This window comes from Rousettus aegyptiacus, unplaced genomic scaffold (genome assembly GCF_014176215.1).
Source record: "Rousettus aegyptiacus isolate mRouAeg1 unplaced genomic scaffold, mRouAeg1.p scaffold_m13_p_9, whole genome shotgun sequence".
Classification (NCBI taxonomy): domain Eukaryota; kingdom Metazoa; phylum Chordata; class Mammalia; order Chiroptera; family Pteropodidae; genus Rousettus; species Rousettus aegyptiacus.
The window spans coordinates 104095902-104116249 of record NW_023416312.1 but is presented as its reverse complement, the minus strand read 5'-3'; the positions used below and the strand labels follow the sequence as shown (position 1 = coordinate 104116249).

Sequence of the window (20348 nt, the reverse complement as noted above, 5' to 3'; positions counted from 1 at the left end):
TTAATGAAAAAATAATTTATTTCACTGTATTTTCTCCCAGGTCAGAACATAGAAACACAGAAACTGCTCTGCCTTTGTGTTCTCTTCAAGTAAGCAAGCACTCATACAAGCTCTTGGGCCAGTCCCATGGCAAATAGGCCGGAGATTTACTGACCCAACAATGGCACAATGGATTAGCTCAGCCAGACCTAATTTGAAAAGAATAAAAGATCAGGATGTTACTCCAGCCTAATTTTTCCATTACAGACAAAATGATATTAAAACTGCAGAGCAAGAAGTATCTTCCCTAACTATTTGAGAAATAGGATAGGAATAGCTTTTAGGCCAAGAAATAGGGTGCTAACATGTTTCAGGAGGTAGTATACCTAGGACTTCATTCATACCTGATCGCTGATTTGATAAAGGAGGGGAAGAAAGAAGAAAGGAGAAGGGGATGGGAAGGAGCAAGAAAGAATAAAGGAAAGATACATAAATTGAATTGTATGGAAAAGGGAACCAGAAAGAAAAGTGAAACCAATTTTCATGTCGCCAGAGAAGCAATTCTATCTTTCATGGATCATCACTGAAAAATGATTTCTCTTGTTTCTTAGAAGCTACAATACTCAAAAGATCCCATGTGATTGACTAAAATAATGGAGAACCAGCATTGGAAATCTATAATCTAAAAATCCTACTCCCTGGCTTCTTTTTCTTCTAATTTTAGAAAAAGACATGACATGACAGCAATTTTATAAAATAAGGAGCTTAACTTACCCTTTTTCTTGTTTTTAACTGGACCTGTTACAAAAAGAAAATAGAAAATTAAATCACTGGAAATTAACGGAAAGTGTTTATTTCCAAGACAGTCATAGTACACTGCAAATTTGAGGAAGCCTCATGCCAAGGGCCAGGTAATTGGCAATGTATTTCCCAACTATCAAAACTCGCAAGTCTGTTCAGTCTGTTTCTGACTGTTTTATGACTGATGTAATAAGAAACTTCCAGGGAAGATTCTTTCCTAGGGAGAAAAAATATTTTGGCCTCAGTCTTTCGAGTAAAGGAATGGGTGCCCAGAAACGTCGAACTCAACCTTAGGACGGCATCCAATAATTCTGTGAGTCCTAAGATTAAAGAATTGTGCATTCGGGTGAAGAACTGACATGAAGTCTCATGTGTTGAAGCTAGAAGGAAAAAAGGGCCATTTTCATGGAAGTTGCAGAGCAGTGGCAGTTTACTCTTTAGTCACTTCCTTATCATGATTGAAATTAGGTTATTAAAAGAGTGCAGCCGTAATATATTCATGTGGGGGCCATGTGCACTCTCACTGTAATTTACCATAAGTTAATGGACACATTAAAGGAAGTGTCAACATTTTTATCGACAATGAAGTCACAAGCATTTTCTTGGGAATTAATTCCAAAGGAAATAGTTCTAATCAATTGAGGGTACTCAGAAAACCAAGGCTTATCTCATATAGTTGGATGACAACCACTACCCAGATGTACATGGTTTATGTGTCTCCTAGACATGTTCTTCCCTCCTGGGGTCTTGATTCTCTTCGTTCTGTAGGTGTATTTGACTTTCTTCAGATACAGGTATTTAAAATCTGTTCCAAACTCTCATGAGGACACTATTGGACAACATTAAACCACTGAGCTTACAAAAAGAACACCAAACAGTTGTATATTGTTTTATAGTTTATCAAACCTATTTCCATCTATCATCTCATTTTATCCTTGTAACAACCCTGGAATAATCTTTACCTATAAGAGTAAGCTCTATCGGACGTTCTATCTGAGCAGGCTTGATAAGAAACCAAGTGTAGCCATCAGGGCTTGCACAGGTCCCTTGAAAACCTAGGTCTGTGTAGAATTTTAAAAAATGTATTTAAATTACTTTCAAGTATATATTACATTAGTTAGACATCTATATAGTTCATAAAACGATCCCCCCAATTGCTCCTTCCCTCCCCTGATGGTCCACTTAGCCAACATATTAATGCTGACTGCATTCACTGTGTCATGCTCCCCTACCACGTGACCATCCATCAGCTACTAATTTGTACTTCTCTAACCCTTTACCCCATTCTCTCATCAACCCAAACAACCCTCCCTTCTGTCTGTCACCAAATTGTACACTATATTTGTGAGCCTGTTTTTGATTAGTTTGTTCTTTTTATTCCTTCGATTCTGCATTTAAGTGAAATCATATAGTGTTTATGTTTCTCTGCGTGTAGACTTTTTTGACAAAATAATATCACAGGCAACAGTAGGATTATACTAATACAGGGGATGTTTTATGTTGAGTTTAACAACCTGCTACACTTAAAAATCACACACCTCTATTCTTTAATCCTCATTTTTCTCCTTGTCTCTCTTGCCAGTCTCTTGTACTCTTTCTTTGCTGCCTATCCTTTGTGTTTGTAATAGCTTTGAAAATTCTTGAAAATATCTGTGGAGGTTCTGGCTGGGAAACACAGCCACACAGCCCATAGGTATTTTAAGGTAAGCTAAAACCTCAGAAAGAGTCATGTTATTCAAGATGTGTTTTGAAAATTTAAAAATAAATGTATATACTTCCAGTTTCTGGCTTGACCTGTCAAGAGCTTGGAAGTTGTCATTCTCAAAACTGCAACAAGGAAAAAGCTGAATGATGTCAAATGTAATTGAAAACTAAAGAAAATATTTTAAAAAAGAAACAAGATGAATAAAGTTAAAATCCACCTTCAGAATTGAAGCCAAAAGGCAAACTGCTGCCCTGAAAGATGGAAAGACAGACATGTGGACACAGGGAATCCCAGCTTACCAGGAGTATAAGCCTACATCTAAAGCCAGTATTAGTAAGAATACTTTAAAACTGTAATGGAGGTATTTATCTGAAGAAACCTAACACACTACTTCGAAGGGGTATGTGTATCCATATTCTCACTGCAGCATTGTTTACAATAGCCAAGATATGGAGGCAGCCTGGGTGTCCATCAATGGATGAATGGATAAAGAGGAGGTGGTACATATATACAATGAACTATTACTTAGCCATAAAAAAGAACAAAATATTGCCATCTGTAACAACATGGATGGACTTAGAAGGAGGTATTGTGCTGAGTGGAGTAAGTCAGGCAAAGAAAGACAAATGGCATATGATTGCACTAATCTAAAGAACAAAATAAATACACAGACAAAACAAACTCATAGACACAGAGAACATTTTGATGGTTACCAGATGGAAGGGAGGTTTGGGGGCCTGGGTGAAAAAGGGGAAGGGATTAAGAAGTACAAATAATTAATTAGTAGTTACTAAATACTCATGGGGATGTAAAGTACACTGTAGGGAATATAGTGGACAATTTTGTAATAACCATGCACGGTGCCAGGTGGGTACTGGACTTTTGGCGGAGATCACTTTGTAAGTTATATAGATGTCTATTCACTATGTTGTGTACCTGAAATTAATATAATATTGTAATGTTAACTGTACTTGAAAAATAAACAAATATATATTAAAAAAATCTATAAAGGAAAGATTGCTAGAGGCTCAGTGTGGACTAGCTTAAGAGCTAAAAACCCCAAGGGGATCCAGTCTTATAGGGGCCCCCACAATTTCATGAGTTTTATTTTACCCTTAAGAGTCCTACCAGGTTCTCACTGTGAAGACTAGAGAAAAATTGCCTTGTGTTTCCGGCAAGGGAAATAAAAAAGTAACCATTTTGAAGTATACCCAGACTTCTCTATTCTCCTTAACAAGGTCTGACCTCAAGGAAAACTATTTTATCAGAGTCTGACTGGGGTTTTACCAGAGCCCAATTGACCTGTGAGACAGGAAATACATAACCCAGGCACAGTAAAAGATTGAGACCTAATCATAGGACTATGGAACACTTCCCTTCTACTCACACTTTACCACCACATCAACAGGTCTCCTGTGTAACAGCAGGGGATTACAGCTAAGAAAACTGCAAGTCTCAGACCTTACTAAAGGAGTTTCTAGGGACACCCAAAGATAATACAATGAGACAAAAACAAAAACAATAGAAGACATTTTTGCCTCTGACACCATAGCTAAACAGTAAACAAAGGTAGCCTCCTAGTCAAATAAACATGAAAACTTACACTATGGTCCTATCTACCTCTGACTTTTAGCCAAAGGTTATAAGGCATGCTGAAAGGCAAATATGTATACAGACACACACACTGTCTGAAGAGGTTCACCAAGCATTAGAACCAGACTCAGATATGGCAGATACTTTGGAATGATCAGAACTGGAATTTAAAATAACTAAGATTAATATGCTAAGGGTGCTAAGGGAAAAATTGGACAACATGTAAGAACAGATGGGCAATATAAGTAGAGAGATAACAACTCTAAGAAAAAGTCAAAAGGAAATGCTAATCCACATAAATACAGTCAACTGATCTTTGACAAGGAGCAAAGAATACAATGGGACAAAGATAGTCTCTTCAAAAAATGGTGCTAGAACAACTGGACATCTATATACAAAAAAATATGAGTTTAGACACAGACCTTATACTATTTACAAAATTAACTCAAAATGGATCACAGACCTAAAAGTAAAACACAAAAGTATAAACCTAGAAGATAACATAAGAAAAAACATAGATGACCTTGGGTATGACAATGACTTTTTAGCTCTATAAAATAAATAATTTATGAGTTAGGCTTCATTAAAATTAAAACTTTCTGTTCTGTAAAACACAATGTCAAGAGAATGAGAGGACAAGACATAGACTGAGAGAAAATGTTTGCATAAGGCATATTTGATAAAGGACTGTTATCCAAAATAAGCACAGAACACTTAAATCTCCACAATCAAAATACAATGCAATTAAAAATGGGTGGAAGACCTTAACAGACACCTTACCAAAGAAGATCTACAGATGGCAAGCAATCATGAAAATATGTTCCACCTCATATGTCATCGGGGAACCACAAATTAAAACAATGATGCTGTACTGCTTGCTACACACCTATTATAATAGCCAAAATTTGAAACACTGACAACACCAAATAGTGGTGAGGATATGGAGCAGCAAAAACTCTCATTCATTTCTGGTAAGAATGCAAAATGGTACAGCTACTTAGGAAGACACAACTTATGGAAACATATTCCTACAATACAATTCAGCAGTAATGCTCTTTGGTATTTACCCAAAGAAAGTGTCCACACAAAAATTGACACATGGGTGTTTATATCAGCTTTTTTCATGGTTGCCAAGACTTGGAAGCAACTAAGATGTCCTTCAGTAGATGATGGATAAATAAACTGTGGTAATTAAGATGATATAACATTCTTCGGCACTAAAAGGAATTTATGTATCAAGTCATAGAAAGATACGAGAGAATCTTAAATGTATATTACTAAGTGAAAGAAGCTAATCTGAAAAGAGTACATGCTGTATGATTCCAAAAGTGGAATTGTACGATTCCAATATGACATTCTGGAAAAGGCATGACTATGAAGACAATAAAAGGATCAGTGGTTGCTAGGGGTTGGGGAGTGAGGGATGAATAGGTGCAGCAGAGAATTTTTAGGTCAGTGTAAATATTCTCCATAATGATGGATAGATGTCATTATACATTTTCCCAAATCCAGAGAACATACCACAACAAGAGTGGACTGTAATGCAAACTATGAACTCTAGATAAACTCTGGATGGCAGTGTAGGTTCATCAACTGCAACAAATATACCACTCTAGCGAGGGATGCTGATAATGAAGGAAGGCTTTGCATGTGAGGAAGCAGGGTATACATGGGAAATCTCTTTACTTCCTTCTATTTTCTGCCGTGAACATAAAACTGCTCGAAAAAATAAATATGTAAATAAAAAGGAAGTGCTAAAAATAAAGATAAACAAAACTGACAAGCCTTTAGCTAGACTCAAAAATAAATAAAATTAAAAATAAAAGAGATGTTACAACTGAAAGCAGAAATATAAAGGATTCTGAGAGACAACTATGAACAATTATTCACCAAAATTGAACAATCCAGAGGACATGAAGTAATTCCTAGAAAAATACAACTTACCATGACTGAATCATGATGAACAGAAAATCTGAACAGACCAATTACTACTAAGGAGAATGAATCAGTAATCAAAAACCCTCCAACAAATGAAAGTACAGGACAGATGGCTTCACTGGTTAATTCTACCCAACATTCAAAAATTAAAACAAGGATTCTGGGGCACATGGCAGAGTGAGAGATGTCCTCAGATCTCTCCGCGTGAAACAACAAGCTGAACATCTAAAACTGAACAAAAAAATCCACACTGCCCACCAGCACATCTGAGTGTGGGATCTGCGCATTAAGAGCTACCACGGGTCAGAACGCTGGGTGTTGGGCAGTGGGCTGGGAGAAATAAAGAACCTGCCTCTTGCAGCCTCTGGAGCTCCCTACAGGAGGAGGGGGAGGGGAGAAGGAGCAGCGACTTCCCTGAACAGCCCTGCCTGGGAGTGCTGTGAGTTCCATGCGGCCAGCGGCAGAGCCCAGTCATCAGGGCAGAAAGCAGAGAAATGGGGATGGCAGAGAAACAATAGCTGATTTTTCTGGCCCTGGTTGCAAAACTGAGGCTGAGTCGCAGCCCCCAACTCCCAACCCCAAGGACCCCTCCCCCCATACTCTCCGAGAATGATCACCGTAGAGCCCCAGGGGCAAACACTGCCACGACTGTCACTGACAGTGACAGGGACTGAAACAGAGGGTAGGGAGCATGATTAAATACATATAATAAAATAAAAAAGGCATTATTTAGACTTTATATAAAGCAGAGATCCAAGAGGCTTAGATGCCTCCTACTGGAAACCAAAAGAAAAATGCCTTCTTTGCAGCAGGCTAAACAGAGACCTTTAGATAATAAATCTTTCTGGAAAAACAACAGGATACACCTCCATTAATGCCCAGGCAGAGAAATAGTCAATTAAACACCATGAACAACCAAGGTGACAAGGCATCTCAGAAAGAAAGAGAAAACTCTCCAGAAAGTAAGCTTACAGACATAGAAATATGCAACTTAAACGACAGAGAATAAAGAATGATACTTTCGAATAAAGTCAGTGAGTTCTGAAATGAGTCATATCAACAATTTCAGGAATTGAAAAAACAACTAGATGAGCAAAGCAAGAAGATTGAAACCTTCAAGAAGAACAGAATAGATCTTCTGGAGATAAAAAAAAAAAACACCGCACACTGCAAGAGTTGAAAAAATGAAATAGCAAGCTTGGGAAATAGAGTCGACCAAATGGAGGAAAGGATCAGAGATATCGAAGATAGAAATCTAGAAATAAATTGGAAGGAAGGAGAAACTGAAGAATGACAAATAATGAAAGAGAAATACAGAAATAGCTGATACCATCAGGAGAGGAAATATAAGAATAATGGGCATTATTGAAGGTAAGGAAAGGATCAGGGACTAGAAAGCATTTTCAGACAAATAGTGGATGAGAATTTCCCAAATCTAAGGAATGAGCTAGAGCTTGAAATTCAAGAAGTCAACAGAACACCCAATTATCTCAACCCAAAAAGTCTTCTCCAAAACACATTGCATTAAAATTATAAAAAATCAATGACAAAGACAGAATTCTCAGGGCAGCCAGGAAAAAGAAGATGGTAACCTATAAAGGAAAACCCATTAGATCATTGTCGGACTCCTCAGCACACACCTTACAAGCCAGAAAGGAGTGAAATCAAATATTCAAATTATTAAATGAAAGGAACTACCAGCCAAGAATAATGTATTCAGCAAAGCTCTCCTTTAGATATGAAGGAGAAATAAAGACCTTTCTAGACATACAAAAATTGAGAGAATTCTCCACTACGAGGCCTGCACTATAGGAAATACTGAAAGGAGTCAGCTCGCTTAAAACAAAATGACAAAAAAACACACATAATTGTGAGTAAGGCAGCTAGCAGGCAGGTAGAAGCAGAGGAGTGCAATCCTTACTAAGAACAGGGCATTATAACCTTAAATGACAAGGAGAGATTTGCTATTGCAAGATAATAATGAACGTTCAGCATACATAGGGACAAATTGAAACAATGACAGAAAAGGGGAGAATTCAAAGATCCAAATTTGCAAAGGGGAATGAAGATAAAGCACATGCAGAAGAAAATAAACTAATTGTATATGTCTGTGTGTGTGTGTATAAAATTACCCTCTACATATTTGTAACAGTAACCACATGCCAAAGATTCATAACTGAAGTATATAACATCAAACAAGAAGGATCAGATGGAAAAATCCAAAATATCCAACCAAAATTAAAAAAAAAACCAGACACACAAGGAAAAGGAAGCAATGGAAAGCATTGTGCTATCAGAAAGCAAAAGATAAAATGGTTATAGGAAGACCTCATATTTCAATAATTACCCTAAATGTAAATGGACTGAACTCACAAACAAAAAGGTACAGAGTTGCAGACTGGATCAAAAAACAAAATTCAACCATACTCTGCCTCCAGGAGACACATCTCAGTTTCAAACACAAATATAAACTCAAAGTGAAAGTGTGGAAAATAATATTTTGAGCAAATGGCATTCAGAGAAAAGTGGGAGTAGCAGTACTAATATCAGATGAAATAGACTTTGAAATAAAAAAGGTGAAGAAAGATACTAAAGGGCACTTCAAGACCATAAAGGGAATCATACGCCAAGAAGATATAATACTTATTAATATCTATGCTCCCAATCAGGGATCCCTGAAATATATAAAGCAATTACTAACAGAACTAAAGGGAGAAACAGACCAAAATACTATCATAGTAGGGGACCTAAATACTTCACTGTCAGATATGGACAGATCATCCAAACAGAAAATCAATAAGGAAATAACATCCTTAAATGACACATTAGACTAACTAGAGATAATTGACATTTACAGAGCCTTCCATCCCCAAACGGCTGCTTATGCATTCTTTTCTTGTGCACATGGAACATTGATCATATACTAGGACAAAAAGATTGCCTCAACAAATATAAGAGGGTTGAAATCATACCAACCATATTCTCTGATTATAATGCATTGAAGCTGGAGATCAAATGTAAAAAGAAAGAGGGAAGAACAAATACATGGAGATTAAACAACATGCTACTGGAGAATAACTGGATCAGAGAAGAAATAAAAAAGGAGATCAAGAGATACATAGAAATGAATGATAATTATAGTACAACATATCAAAACTTTTGAGACATGGCAAAAGCAGTCATAAGGGGAAAGATCATATAATTACCGGTCTATCTCTAAAAATAAGAATGAGCCCAAATAAATAACCTAATATTTCATCTTAAAAACTAGAAAAGGAAGAATAAATGAAGCCTAAAGTCAGCAGAAGGAAAGAAATAATCAAAATTAGAGCAGAATTAAATGAAATTGAAAACAACAACGACAACAACAACAACAATGAAACAGTAAAAAAAAACAAATGCAGGAAAGAGCTGGTTCGTTGAGAAGGTTAATAAAATTGACAAATCCCTGGCTAGACTCATTAAAGAAAAAAGAGAAAGGACACAACTAAACAAAATCAAGAATGAAAGAGGGGAAATTATGGCAGGCACTGCAGAAATACAAAGGATCATACAAGACTACCATGAAAAAGTATATAACACCAAATTTAATAACCTGGAAGAAGTGGACCAGTACTTAGAAAGATGTGACCTTCCTACACTGAATCAAGAAGAACCGGAAAATCTAAATAGACCTATTAGCAGTATGGAAATTGAAACAATTATCAAAACCTACCAAAAAGTAAAAGTCCAGGACCAGATGGCTTCACCAGTGAATTCTACCAAACATTCAAAGAAGTTTTAACACCTATTCTTTTCAAACTCTTCCAAAAAACTGAAGAGGAGGCAATACTTCGTAACTCATTTTATGAGGCCAATATTATCCGAATACCAAAACCTGGTAAATATAACATACAAAAAGATAACTACAGACCAGTCTCTCTCATTAACACAGATGAAAAATCCTATATAAGATACTAGTGAATTGAATACAGCAACATATTAAAAAACATTGTACACCATGATCAAGTGGGTTTCATCCCAGGGGCACAGGGATGGTTCAACATACACAAATCGATTAATGTGATACAACACATAAACAAATTAAAAAAATAAGAACTATACAGTCATATGATCATATCAATAGTTGCAGAAAAAGCCTTTGATAAGATACAGCATCCATTTATGACCAAAACACTTAACAAATTGATATAGAAGGAAAGTACTGTAACATAATAAAGGCCATCTATGACAAACCCTCAGCCAACATTATACTTGATAGTGAAAAACTAAAAACCTTCCCTCTTAGATCAGGAACAAGGCAAGGCTGTCCACTATCCCTACTGTTATTCAATATAACATTGGAGGTCCTGGCAAGTGCAATCAGACAAGGGAAAGATATAAAAGACGTCCAAATAGGAAATGAAGAAGTCAAACTGTCACTATTTGTGGATGACATGATTCTCTATATAAAAATACCCTAAAGACTCCACAAGAACACTACTAGAAAGAGTAAGCAAATACAGTAAAGTTTCTGGATACAAAAATCAATGTTCAAAAATCCATAGTGTTCCTATACTCTGATAATGAAGTGTCAGAAAAAGAAGTGGAAAAAATCATTCCTTTTGCAATTGCAACAAAAAGAATAAAATACCTAGCAATAAATCTAATGATATGTGTGAAAGACCTATATAACGAAAACTATAAGACCCATTAAAAGAAATTGAAGAAGATACAAAGAAATAGAAAGATATTCTGTGTTCTTGGATTGGAAGAATCAACATAGTTAAAATGACCTTAATACCTGAAGCATTATACAGATTTAATGCAATCCCCATCAGAATCCCTTAGGCAGTTTTAAAGAGATGGAACAAAAAATCGTCAGACTTATATGGAAGCACAAAAGACCCTGAATAGCCAAAGTCATCCTGAGAAGAAAGAATGAGGCTGGAGGCATCACTCTGCCTGACTTCCAATTATACTACAAAGTGACAGAAAAACAGACATACGGACCAGTGGAACAGAATCGAGAGTCCAGAAGTAAACCCATGTTTACATGGGCAAATGATTTTCAACAAGAAAGCCAAAAACATACAGGGGAGAAAGGAAAGCCTCTTCAATAAATGGTGCTGGGAAAACTGGAAAGCCACCTGCAGAAGAATGAAACTAGACTGCTGTCTATCACCACACACCAAAATTAACCCGAAATGGATTAAGGACCTGAATATAAGACCTGAAACAAATTACATAGAAGAAAACATAGGATCTAAACTCGAAGACCTTGGGCTTAAAGAGGATTCTATGAATTTGACCTGAAAGGCAATGGAAGTAAAAGCTAAAATGAATGAATGGGACTACATCAAACTAAAAAGCTTCTGTCAACAAGGTAAAGAGACAACCATCTGAATGGGAAAATATATTTGCGAGCAACACCTCCGAAAAGGGCCTAATGTCCAAAATATACAAAGAACTCATACAACTCAATAAGAACAAAAAAACAATCCAATGAAAAACTGGGCAGAGGACCTGAACGCACACGTCTCCCAAGAAGACATACAAATGGCCAACAGAACTATGAAAAGAAAAAAAAATGTATGAAAAGATGCTCAACATTGCTAGCTATTAGGGAAATGCAAATAAAAACCACAATATGATACCATTTCACACCTGTTAGAATAGCTATTATCAACAGGACAAGTAGTAACAAATGTTGGAGAGGATGCAGAAAAAAATGGAACCCTCATACACTTCTGGTGGGACTGCAAATTAGTACAGCCACTATGGAAAACTGTATGGAGGTTCCTCAAAAAACTAAGAATTGATCTATCATATGATCCAGCAATCCCTCTACTGGATATTTACCTCAAAGACTTGAAAACCCATATCTGAAAAGATATTTGCACACTGATGTTCATAGCAGCATTATTCACAGTGGCCAGAACATGGAAGCGACCAAAGTGTCCTATGAAAGACGATTGGATAAAGAAGCTGTGGTACATATATACAGTGGAATATTCCTCAGTCACAAGAAGAGATGAAATACTGCCATTTGAAACAACATGGATGGACCTCCAGATAATCATGCTAGGCGAAATAACCCAGTCAGAAAAAGTTGAAAATCACATGATATCACTTATATGTGGGATATAAACCTAAGAGCAACAAATGAACAGGACAAACAGAGACTCAGGGACATGGACTATAGACTAGTGGTTACCAGAGGATATGGGGTGCGGGGAGGAGTGGGGTGGTAGATGAGTTATAGGGGTCAAATATATGGGGGGAAGGGTGAAGTGGGTAAAGGGGATCAATTATATGGTAGCTGAAGGAAACTGGACTTTGGGTGGTAAACACAATAGAATGTATAGATGTTACACTATAACGTACACCTGAAAATTATATAATTGTATCAACCAATGTTACCCTAATAAACTTTATAAAAAATAAAATTAAAAAAAATGAAAACCAATTCTTCTCAAAAAGAAGAGGAAGAAACTCTTCTAAACTCATTTTACGAGGCTAGCATTACCCTGATACTAAAACCAGATAAGGCTCATATACACACAGACACACACACATACACACACACACACACACACACACACATACTTACACACACAAATTACAGGCCAATATTCCTGGTGAACATAGACATAAAAATCTTCAACAAAATTTTAGCAAACTGAATTCAACAACACATTAAGAGGATCATACACTATTTTCAAGTAAAATTTATTCCAGAGTTGCAAGTAAGTTGCAAAACCTGCAAATCAGTCAATATGGTATACCAGATTAACAAAATGAAGGATAAAAAACATATGATCATCTCAATAGATGCAGAAACAGCATTTGACAAAATTCAACAGCCATTAATGATTAAAGTTCTCAATAAAGAGGGTATACAGAGGGAACCTACCTCAACATTGATAAAGGTCATATATGACAAGCCCACAGCTAAAATCATACTGAAAGGTGTAAAGCTCAAAGCTTTCCTCTAAGATTAGGAACAAGACAAGGAGGCCCATTTCTGCTGCTTTTATTTAACATATTATTGGAAGTCCTAGCATTTAGGCAAGAAAAGAAATAAAAGGCATCCAAATTGGAAAGGAAAAAGTAAAACTGTCACTCTTTGCAGATGACATAATATTATATACAAAAGCCCCATAGGACTTCACCAAAAAACTGTTAGAAATAATAAACGAATTTAGTAGAATTGCAGAATACAAAATAAATACACAAAAATCTCTTGCGTTTCAACATATGAATAATGAATTATCAGAAAGAAAACAATCCCATTTATAATTGCATCTAAAAGAAGAAAATATCTAGGAACAAACTTAACCAAGGAGGTGAAAGACCTGTATATTGAAAACTACAAGACATTAATGAAAGAAATTGAAGAAGACAGAAATAAACTGACAGATATGTGCTCACTAATTGGAAGAAGTAATATTGTTACAATATCCATAATACAAAAAGCAATCTACAGATTCAATGCAATCCTATCAAAATCCCAATGGCATTTTCCACAGAACCGGAACCAACAATCCTAAAATTTGTATGGAACCACAGAAGACTCTGAATAGCCAAAGCAATCTTGAAAAATAAGAACAAAACTAGAGGCATCACACGCCCTGATTTTAAACTATATTACAAACCTATAGTAATTAAAAGAGTAAGGTATTGTCATAAAAACAGACAGATCAATGGACCAGAATAGAAAGCCAAGAAATAAACTCATGAATATATGATCAATTAATTTACGACAAAAGGAGCCAAAAATATTCAATGGGGAAAGGTCAGTCTCTTAAACAAATAGTGCTGGGAAAATTGGACAGCCATATGAAAAAGAAAGAATGAAACTGGACAAATATTTAACACCATACACAAAAATTAACTCAAAATAGATTAAAGACTTGAATGTAAGACCTGAGACCATAAAACTTTTAGAAGAAAACATAGGTGGTAAGCTCCTTAACATAAGCCTTGGTGATGAGTTTTTAAAATCTAATTTCAAAAGCAAAACTAAACATGTGGGACTACAGAAAACTAAAAAACTTCTGCACAGCAAAGGAAACCATCAAGAAAATAAAAAGGCACACTACTAAATGGAAGAAAAAATTATATATCTGACAATGGGCCAATATCCAAAATATAAAAAAAAACCCTCATACAGTTCAATAGCATAAAAAAAAATCCAATTAAAAAATGGGCAGATGATTTGGACATGGTTCCATAGAGTAGTGGTGAGCATGTCTGCTTTACACACAGAAGGTCCTGGGTTCATGCCCCAGTGCAGTCATGGTCCATGGCCTATGGCCATACAACCCTGAACAAGCCTGATATCTGATCTTGAAAGCTAAGCAGGGTCGAGCCTGGTTAGTACTTGGATGGGAGACCACCTAGGAAGACCAGGTGTTGTAGGCAGAAATAATAAAATAAAATTTAAAAAATGGGCAGAAGATTTGAACAGACATTTTTTCTAAAAAACAAAACCATACAGATGGCCATCAGGTACATGAAAAGATGCTCTAAATCATTAACCATTGGGGAAATGCAAATCAAAACCATGAGATAGCATCTCACACTTGTTAGAATGGTTGTTATCAGAAAGACAAAAAAAATAACAAGTGTTGACAAGGATGTGGAGCAAAGGGGACCCTTGTGCACTGTTGGTGGGAACATAAATTAGTGCAACCACTATGGAAAACAGTACGGAGGTTCCTCAAAAAATTAAAAATAGAACTACCACATGATTCAACAATTCTACTTCTGGGTGTTCATATAAATGAAATAAAAACACTAACTCAAAATGGTATATGCACTCCCATGTTCACTGCAGCATTATTCACACTAGCCAAGATATAGAAACAATCCAAATGTTCATCAATGGATAAATGGATAAAAATTGTGGTGTGACACATACACAATGAAATATTATTCAGCTATAAAAAAAGAATGAAATATTGCCATTTGTGGCAATACAGATGGACCTCCAGGGCATTATACTAAGTGAAATAAGTCAGATAGAGAAAATCAAATACCATATATTCTCTCTTATATGTGGAATCCATACACCAAAACAAAATCAAAGAACACAATAATCTCATATATAGAGAGAAAAGACCGGTGGTTCCCAGAGGTGGGAGGTGGAAGGTGAAAGAAATGGGTGAACTGTTTTTTTTTTTTAGTTTAAATGAATTTAAAAAAACAAATTGAATAAAAAATTTAAATAACACTATAAAAGGATGTCTTTGATGGAAATGAAACAGTGAGCTTGAAGATATGTTAATAGAAACTTCCTATATAAAATGCAAATAGTAAAAAGGAATGAAAAAGATGGAACAGACTATCAAAAGATTGTGGAACAATTACAAATGCTGTAACGTGCCAGAAGGAGAAGAAAGAGAGGAACAGAAGAAATATTTGAAGTAATAGTGAATGAAAATATTCTAAAAGTAATAATGCACACCAAACCTCAGATCAAAAAGCACAAAGAACTTCATGTAGGATAAATATCAAAAAGTTGACTATTAGGAATATCCTATTCCAACTGCAGAAAATCAAAGACAAAGATATAATCTTTAAAGAAACTGGAGTGGGGGGGAGGGTCACCGTAACTATAGGAGAACAAGGATAAAATTACATTGGCTTCTCTAAAGAAACCATTCAAATCAGAAGACAGTGCAGTGAAATATTTAGCTTCAAAAAAAGAAAAAACACCAAGCTAGACATCTGTATCCAGAAAAAATATCCTTCAAATATGAAGGAGAAATAAAGACTTTTTCTGACAAACAAAAATTGATGGAATTTGTTGCCAGTATAGCTATCTTGTAAGAAATATTAAAAGTTCTTCAGAGAAGGAAAATAATATAGGGTAGAAACTTGGATTCACATAAGTGGAATCATATAGGATGCTTAATTAAAATCAGAGAAGGCAGAAAAAGAATGGAAGACAAAAAAGAAGCAAAGAAAAGGGCAACAAATTGAAAATAGCTACAAATATAGTAGATATTGATCCAACTATAATCAATAATAGTTGATATAAGTTAAATGGTCTAAATACACCAGTTAAAAGACAGAAACTGTTATAGTGGGTAAAAGAAAACACAAGAACCAACTATATGTTGTCTATAAGACACTTTAAATATAAAGGTAGATTAAAAGTAAAGGGATGGAGTAAGATACACCATGTTAACACTAATCAAAAGATACATAAAAATTCAGACAAAGCTGACTTCAGACCAATAAAAGTGACCAGGGATAAAGAAGGATATTACATAATGATAAAAGTGTTCAATTTTCCAAGAACACATAACAATCCTTTACACACATGTGCCTAACAACAGAGTGTCAAAAATGTGAGGCAAAAACTGAAGAATCTACTATTATAGTTAGAGACTTTAACATCCTTTGATCAGTAACAAAAATATCCATCAGGCAGAAAATGAGTAAGGATACAGTTGAGCTGAATAGTACCATCAATTAACTAGATCTAACTGACATTTTTAGACTACTTCATCCAGCAATAGCAGGATATAACATCTCAAGTTCACATGGAATATTCACTAAGATAAACATTTTTTGTCATAAAACACATCTTAACAAACTTAAAAGCATAGATATCATACAAACTGTACACTCACATCACAATGGAATTAAACTGGAAATCAATAACAGAGAGATAGCTAGAGAATCATATATTAGAACAGGAGAAAGATCTAAATGATTTTAGGAAATTATCTAATCTAAGCTTCTACTTTGGGAAACTAGAAAAAGAAGAGCAAATTAAATCCTAAGTAAGCCAAAGAAAAGGAATAAAAATCAGAGCAAAAATAAATGAAATTGAAAATAGGAAAGCAAAAGAAAATCAATGAAGCCAAAACCTGGTTCTTTGAAAAGATCAATAAACTTGATAAACCGCTACCCAGGCTAACCAAAAAAAGGAGAGAGAAGACATAAATTACTAACATCAGAAATGAAAGAAAAAAGGGCCATTACTACTGATCCTATGGACACTAAAAGGATAATAAAATAATATTAAGAACATCTATGTCCACAAATTCGATAACTTAGATGAAATTGGCTAATTTCTTGAAAGACACAACCTATCAAAATTCACACCAGGAGAAATATACAATCTGAATAGATGATATATAAATGACAATCTCTCTATATATTAAAGGAATCAAATATATAATTTGAATAGGCATATATATATGTATTTAAAAAATTGAATTGATAATTGATAAGCTTCTAAAACAGAAAGCGCCAGGCCCATATGGTTTCACCGGTGAATTTTATCAAACATTTAATTATACCAATTCTCTACAGCTTATGCTAAAAAATAGAAGCAGATGGAACACATCTTATCTCATTCTATGAGGCTAGCCTACTCTAATTCTAAAACCAAAGACATTATAAGGAAAACTACAGACCAATCTCTCTGTTGAAAATAGATGCAAACACCCTCAACAAAATATTAGAAGCCAAATCTAACAATCTATTAAAAGAATTACAAACCACAACCAAGTGGGATTTATTTCTAGTACAAAGACTAATTTAACATTCAAAAATCAAATAAGTTAATTGATCATACATTAATAGGCTAAAGAAGTAAAATCATATGATCTTAGTAAGACACAGAAAAATCATTTTATAAAATTCAACATCCGTTCACATGAACTCTCATCAAATTATTAATAGATGGGAACTTTGTCGATTAGATAAAAAAAGAAGTCTACAAAATAATCAATAATCTACAGCTAACATAATACTTAATGGTGAGAAACTAGATGCTTCCCCCTAAAAATGAGTAAGGAAAGGATGTCCCTGCTTACCACTCCTATTCAACATTACACTGGAACCCATAACTAATGCAATAAGGCAAGAAAAGGAAATAAAACATAGATTAGGAAGGAAGAAGCAAAACTTCCTTTGTTTGTAGATGACATGATTTTCTACACTAAAAAACTTTGGAGAATTGACAAAAATCTCCTGAAACTAATAAACAAATATAATAAGGCTGAGGAATACAAGCCTAATATGTGAAAGTCAATTGCTTTCCTATATATAAGCAATGGAATCTGGCATAAAAAAAACTGGAATCTGGCATAAAAAAACACTGTTTACATTAGCACCAACAAAAGGAGAAATATTTAAGTAAAAAACAAACAAAATACATACAAGATCAAAGAGGAAAACTATAAAACTCTGATGAAAGATCAAAGTCTAGATAAACGAAAAGATATTCCATGTTCATATATAGGAAGACTCAATATTGTATTTTTTGTTTGTTTCATGGTTGGTCTATTTTAATTTTAATTTTTCGATTAGAGTTGACATTCAATATTACTTTATATTAGTTTCAGGTGTACAGCATAGTGGTTAGACATTTATATAATTTATGAAATGATCCCCCTGATTAGTCTAGTACCCATCTGGCACTATAATTATTTTAATATTATTGACTATATTCCCAATGCTGTCTTCACATCCCCATGACTATTTTGTAACTGCCAACTTGCACTTCTTAATCCCTTCCCATTTTTCACTCAGATCCCCAACACCCCTCCCATCTGGCAATTAGCAGTTTGTTCTCTGTATCTGTGAGTCTGTTTTCATTTTGTTTGTTCATTTATTTTGTTTTATAGATTTCATATATAAGTGAAATCATATGGTATTTGTCTTTGCCTGACTTTTTCACTTAGCATAATACCCTGTGGTCCATCCATGTTGTTGAAAATGGTAAGATTTCATTTTTTATGGCTGAGTAATATTCCATTGTGTGTGTGTGTATATATATGTGTGTGTGTGTGTGTGTCTGTACACATACACACACACACATCTTCTTTATCCAATCCTCTACTGATGGATACTTAGGTTGATTCCATATCTTGGCTGTTGTAAATAATGCTGCAGTGAACGTAGGAGTACGCGCATCTTTTCAAATTAGTGCTTTGGTTCTCTTTGGATAAATACCCAGAAGTGGAGTTTCTGAGTCATAAGGTAGTTCTATTTTTAATTTTTTTGAGGAAACTCCAAACTTTTCCATAGTGGCTGTACCAATTTGCAATCCTAGCAACAGTGCATGAGGGTGACTTTTTCTCCACATCACCAACATCTGCTGTTTGTTGACTTATTGATGATGGTTATTCTGACTGGTGTGAGGTGATATCTCATTGTGGTTTTAATTTGCATTTCTCTGATGATTAGTGATGTTGAGTGTCTTTTCATGTCTATTGGCCATCTGTACGTCTTCTTAGGAGAAATACCTATTCAAGTACTCTGCCCATTTTTTAATTGGATTTTTTTTGTGTTGAGTTGCATGAGTTCTTTATAAATTTTGAATATTAATCCCTTATCAGAAGTATGATTTGAAAATATCTTTTCCCATTTGGTAGATGAGCTTTTTGTTTTGTTGATAGTTTCTTTTGTTGTGCAGAAGCTTTTTCAATTGATGTAGTACCATTTGTTTATTTTTGCTTTTAAGATGTGACACACACACAATGGACTACTGTAACTCAGCATTAGAAAAGGTGAAATCCTGCCAATTATTTATTTTTTCTTTTGTTACCCTTGTCCAAGAAGATATGTCAGAAAAAATATTACTAAGAGCGATGTTAAACAGTTTACTACCTATATTTTCTTCTAAGAGTTTTATAGTTTGGAGTCTTACATTTAAGTCTTTAATCCATTTTGAGTTTATTCTTCTATATGGTATAAGAAGGTGGTCCAGTTTCATTTTTTGCATGCATCTGTCCATCTTCCCAACACCATTTGTTGAAGAGACTGCATTTACACCACTCTATATTTTTACCCCCTTTGTCATAGATTAAACAAGCATATAGTCATGGATTTATTTCAGGGCTCTCTATTCTGTTGCATTGATCTACATGTATGTTTTTTATACCATACTATTTTGATTACTGTAAACTTGTAGTATAATTTTATAGCAGGTAGTGTGATACCTCCAACTTTGTTCTTCTTTCTCAAGATTTACATGGCTATTTGAGGTCTTTTATGGTTCCATATAAATAAATAATCCATGTTTGGATTATTTGTTCTAGGTCTGTGAAAAATGGCATTGGTATTTTTGCATTGAATCTATAGATTGCTTTGAGTAGCATGGACATTTTAACAATGTGAATTCTTCTTATCCATGAGTACAGTATATATTTCCATTTATTTGTATCTTCTTCAATTTCTTTCTTCAATGCCATAGTTTCCCAAGTACAGGTCTTTTACCTTCTGGGTTACATTCATTTCTAGGTATTTTATTGTTTTTGATGCAATTGTAAATGGGATTTTCTTAATTTCTCTGCTAGCTTGTCATTCGTATATAAGAATGTAA

General features: G+C 34.8%; 1 protein-coding gene across 9 annotated transcripts in view; it reads right to left on the bottom strand.

Moving 5' to 3' along the window:
* The window catches only part of EDA (ectodysplasin A), a 261904-nt gene that overhangs the window by 15537 nt on the left and 226019 nt on the right, over positions 1-20348 (bottom strand). For all 9 annotated transcript variants that reach the window (XM_036226499.1, XM_036226505.1, XM_036226498.1 and 6 more), the window contains exon 3: positions 754-777. In XM_036226499.1, the coding sequence (XP_036082392.1) occupies positions 754-777 (24 nt within the window). The remainder of the gene's footprint in view (positions 1-753; positions 778-20348) is intronic.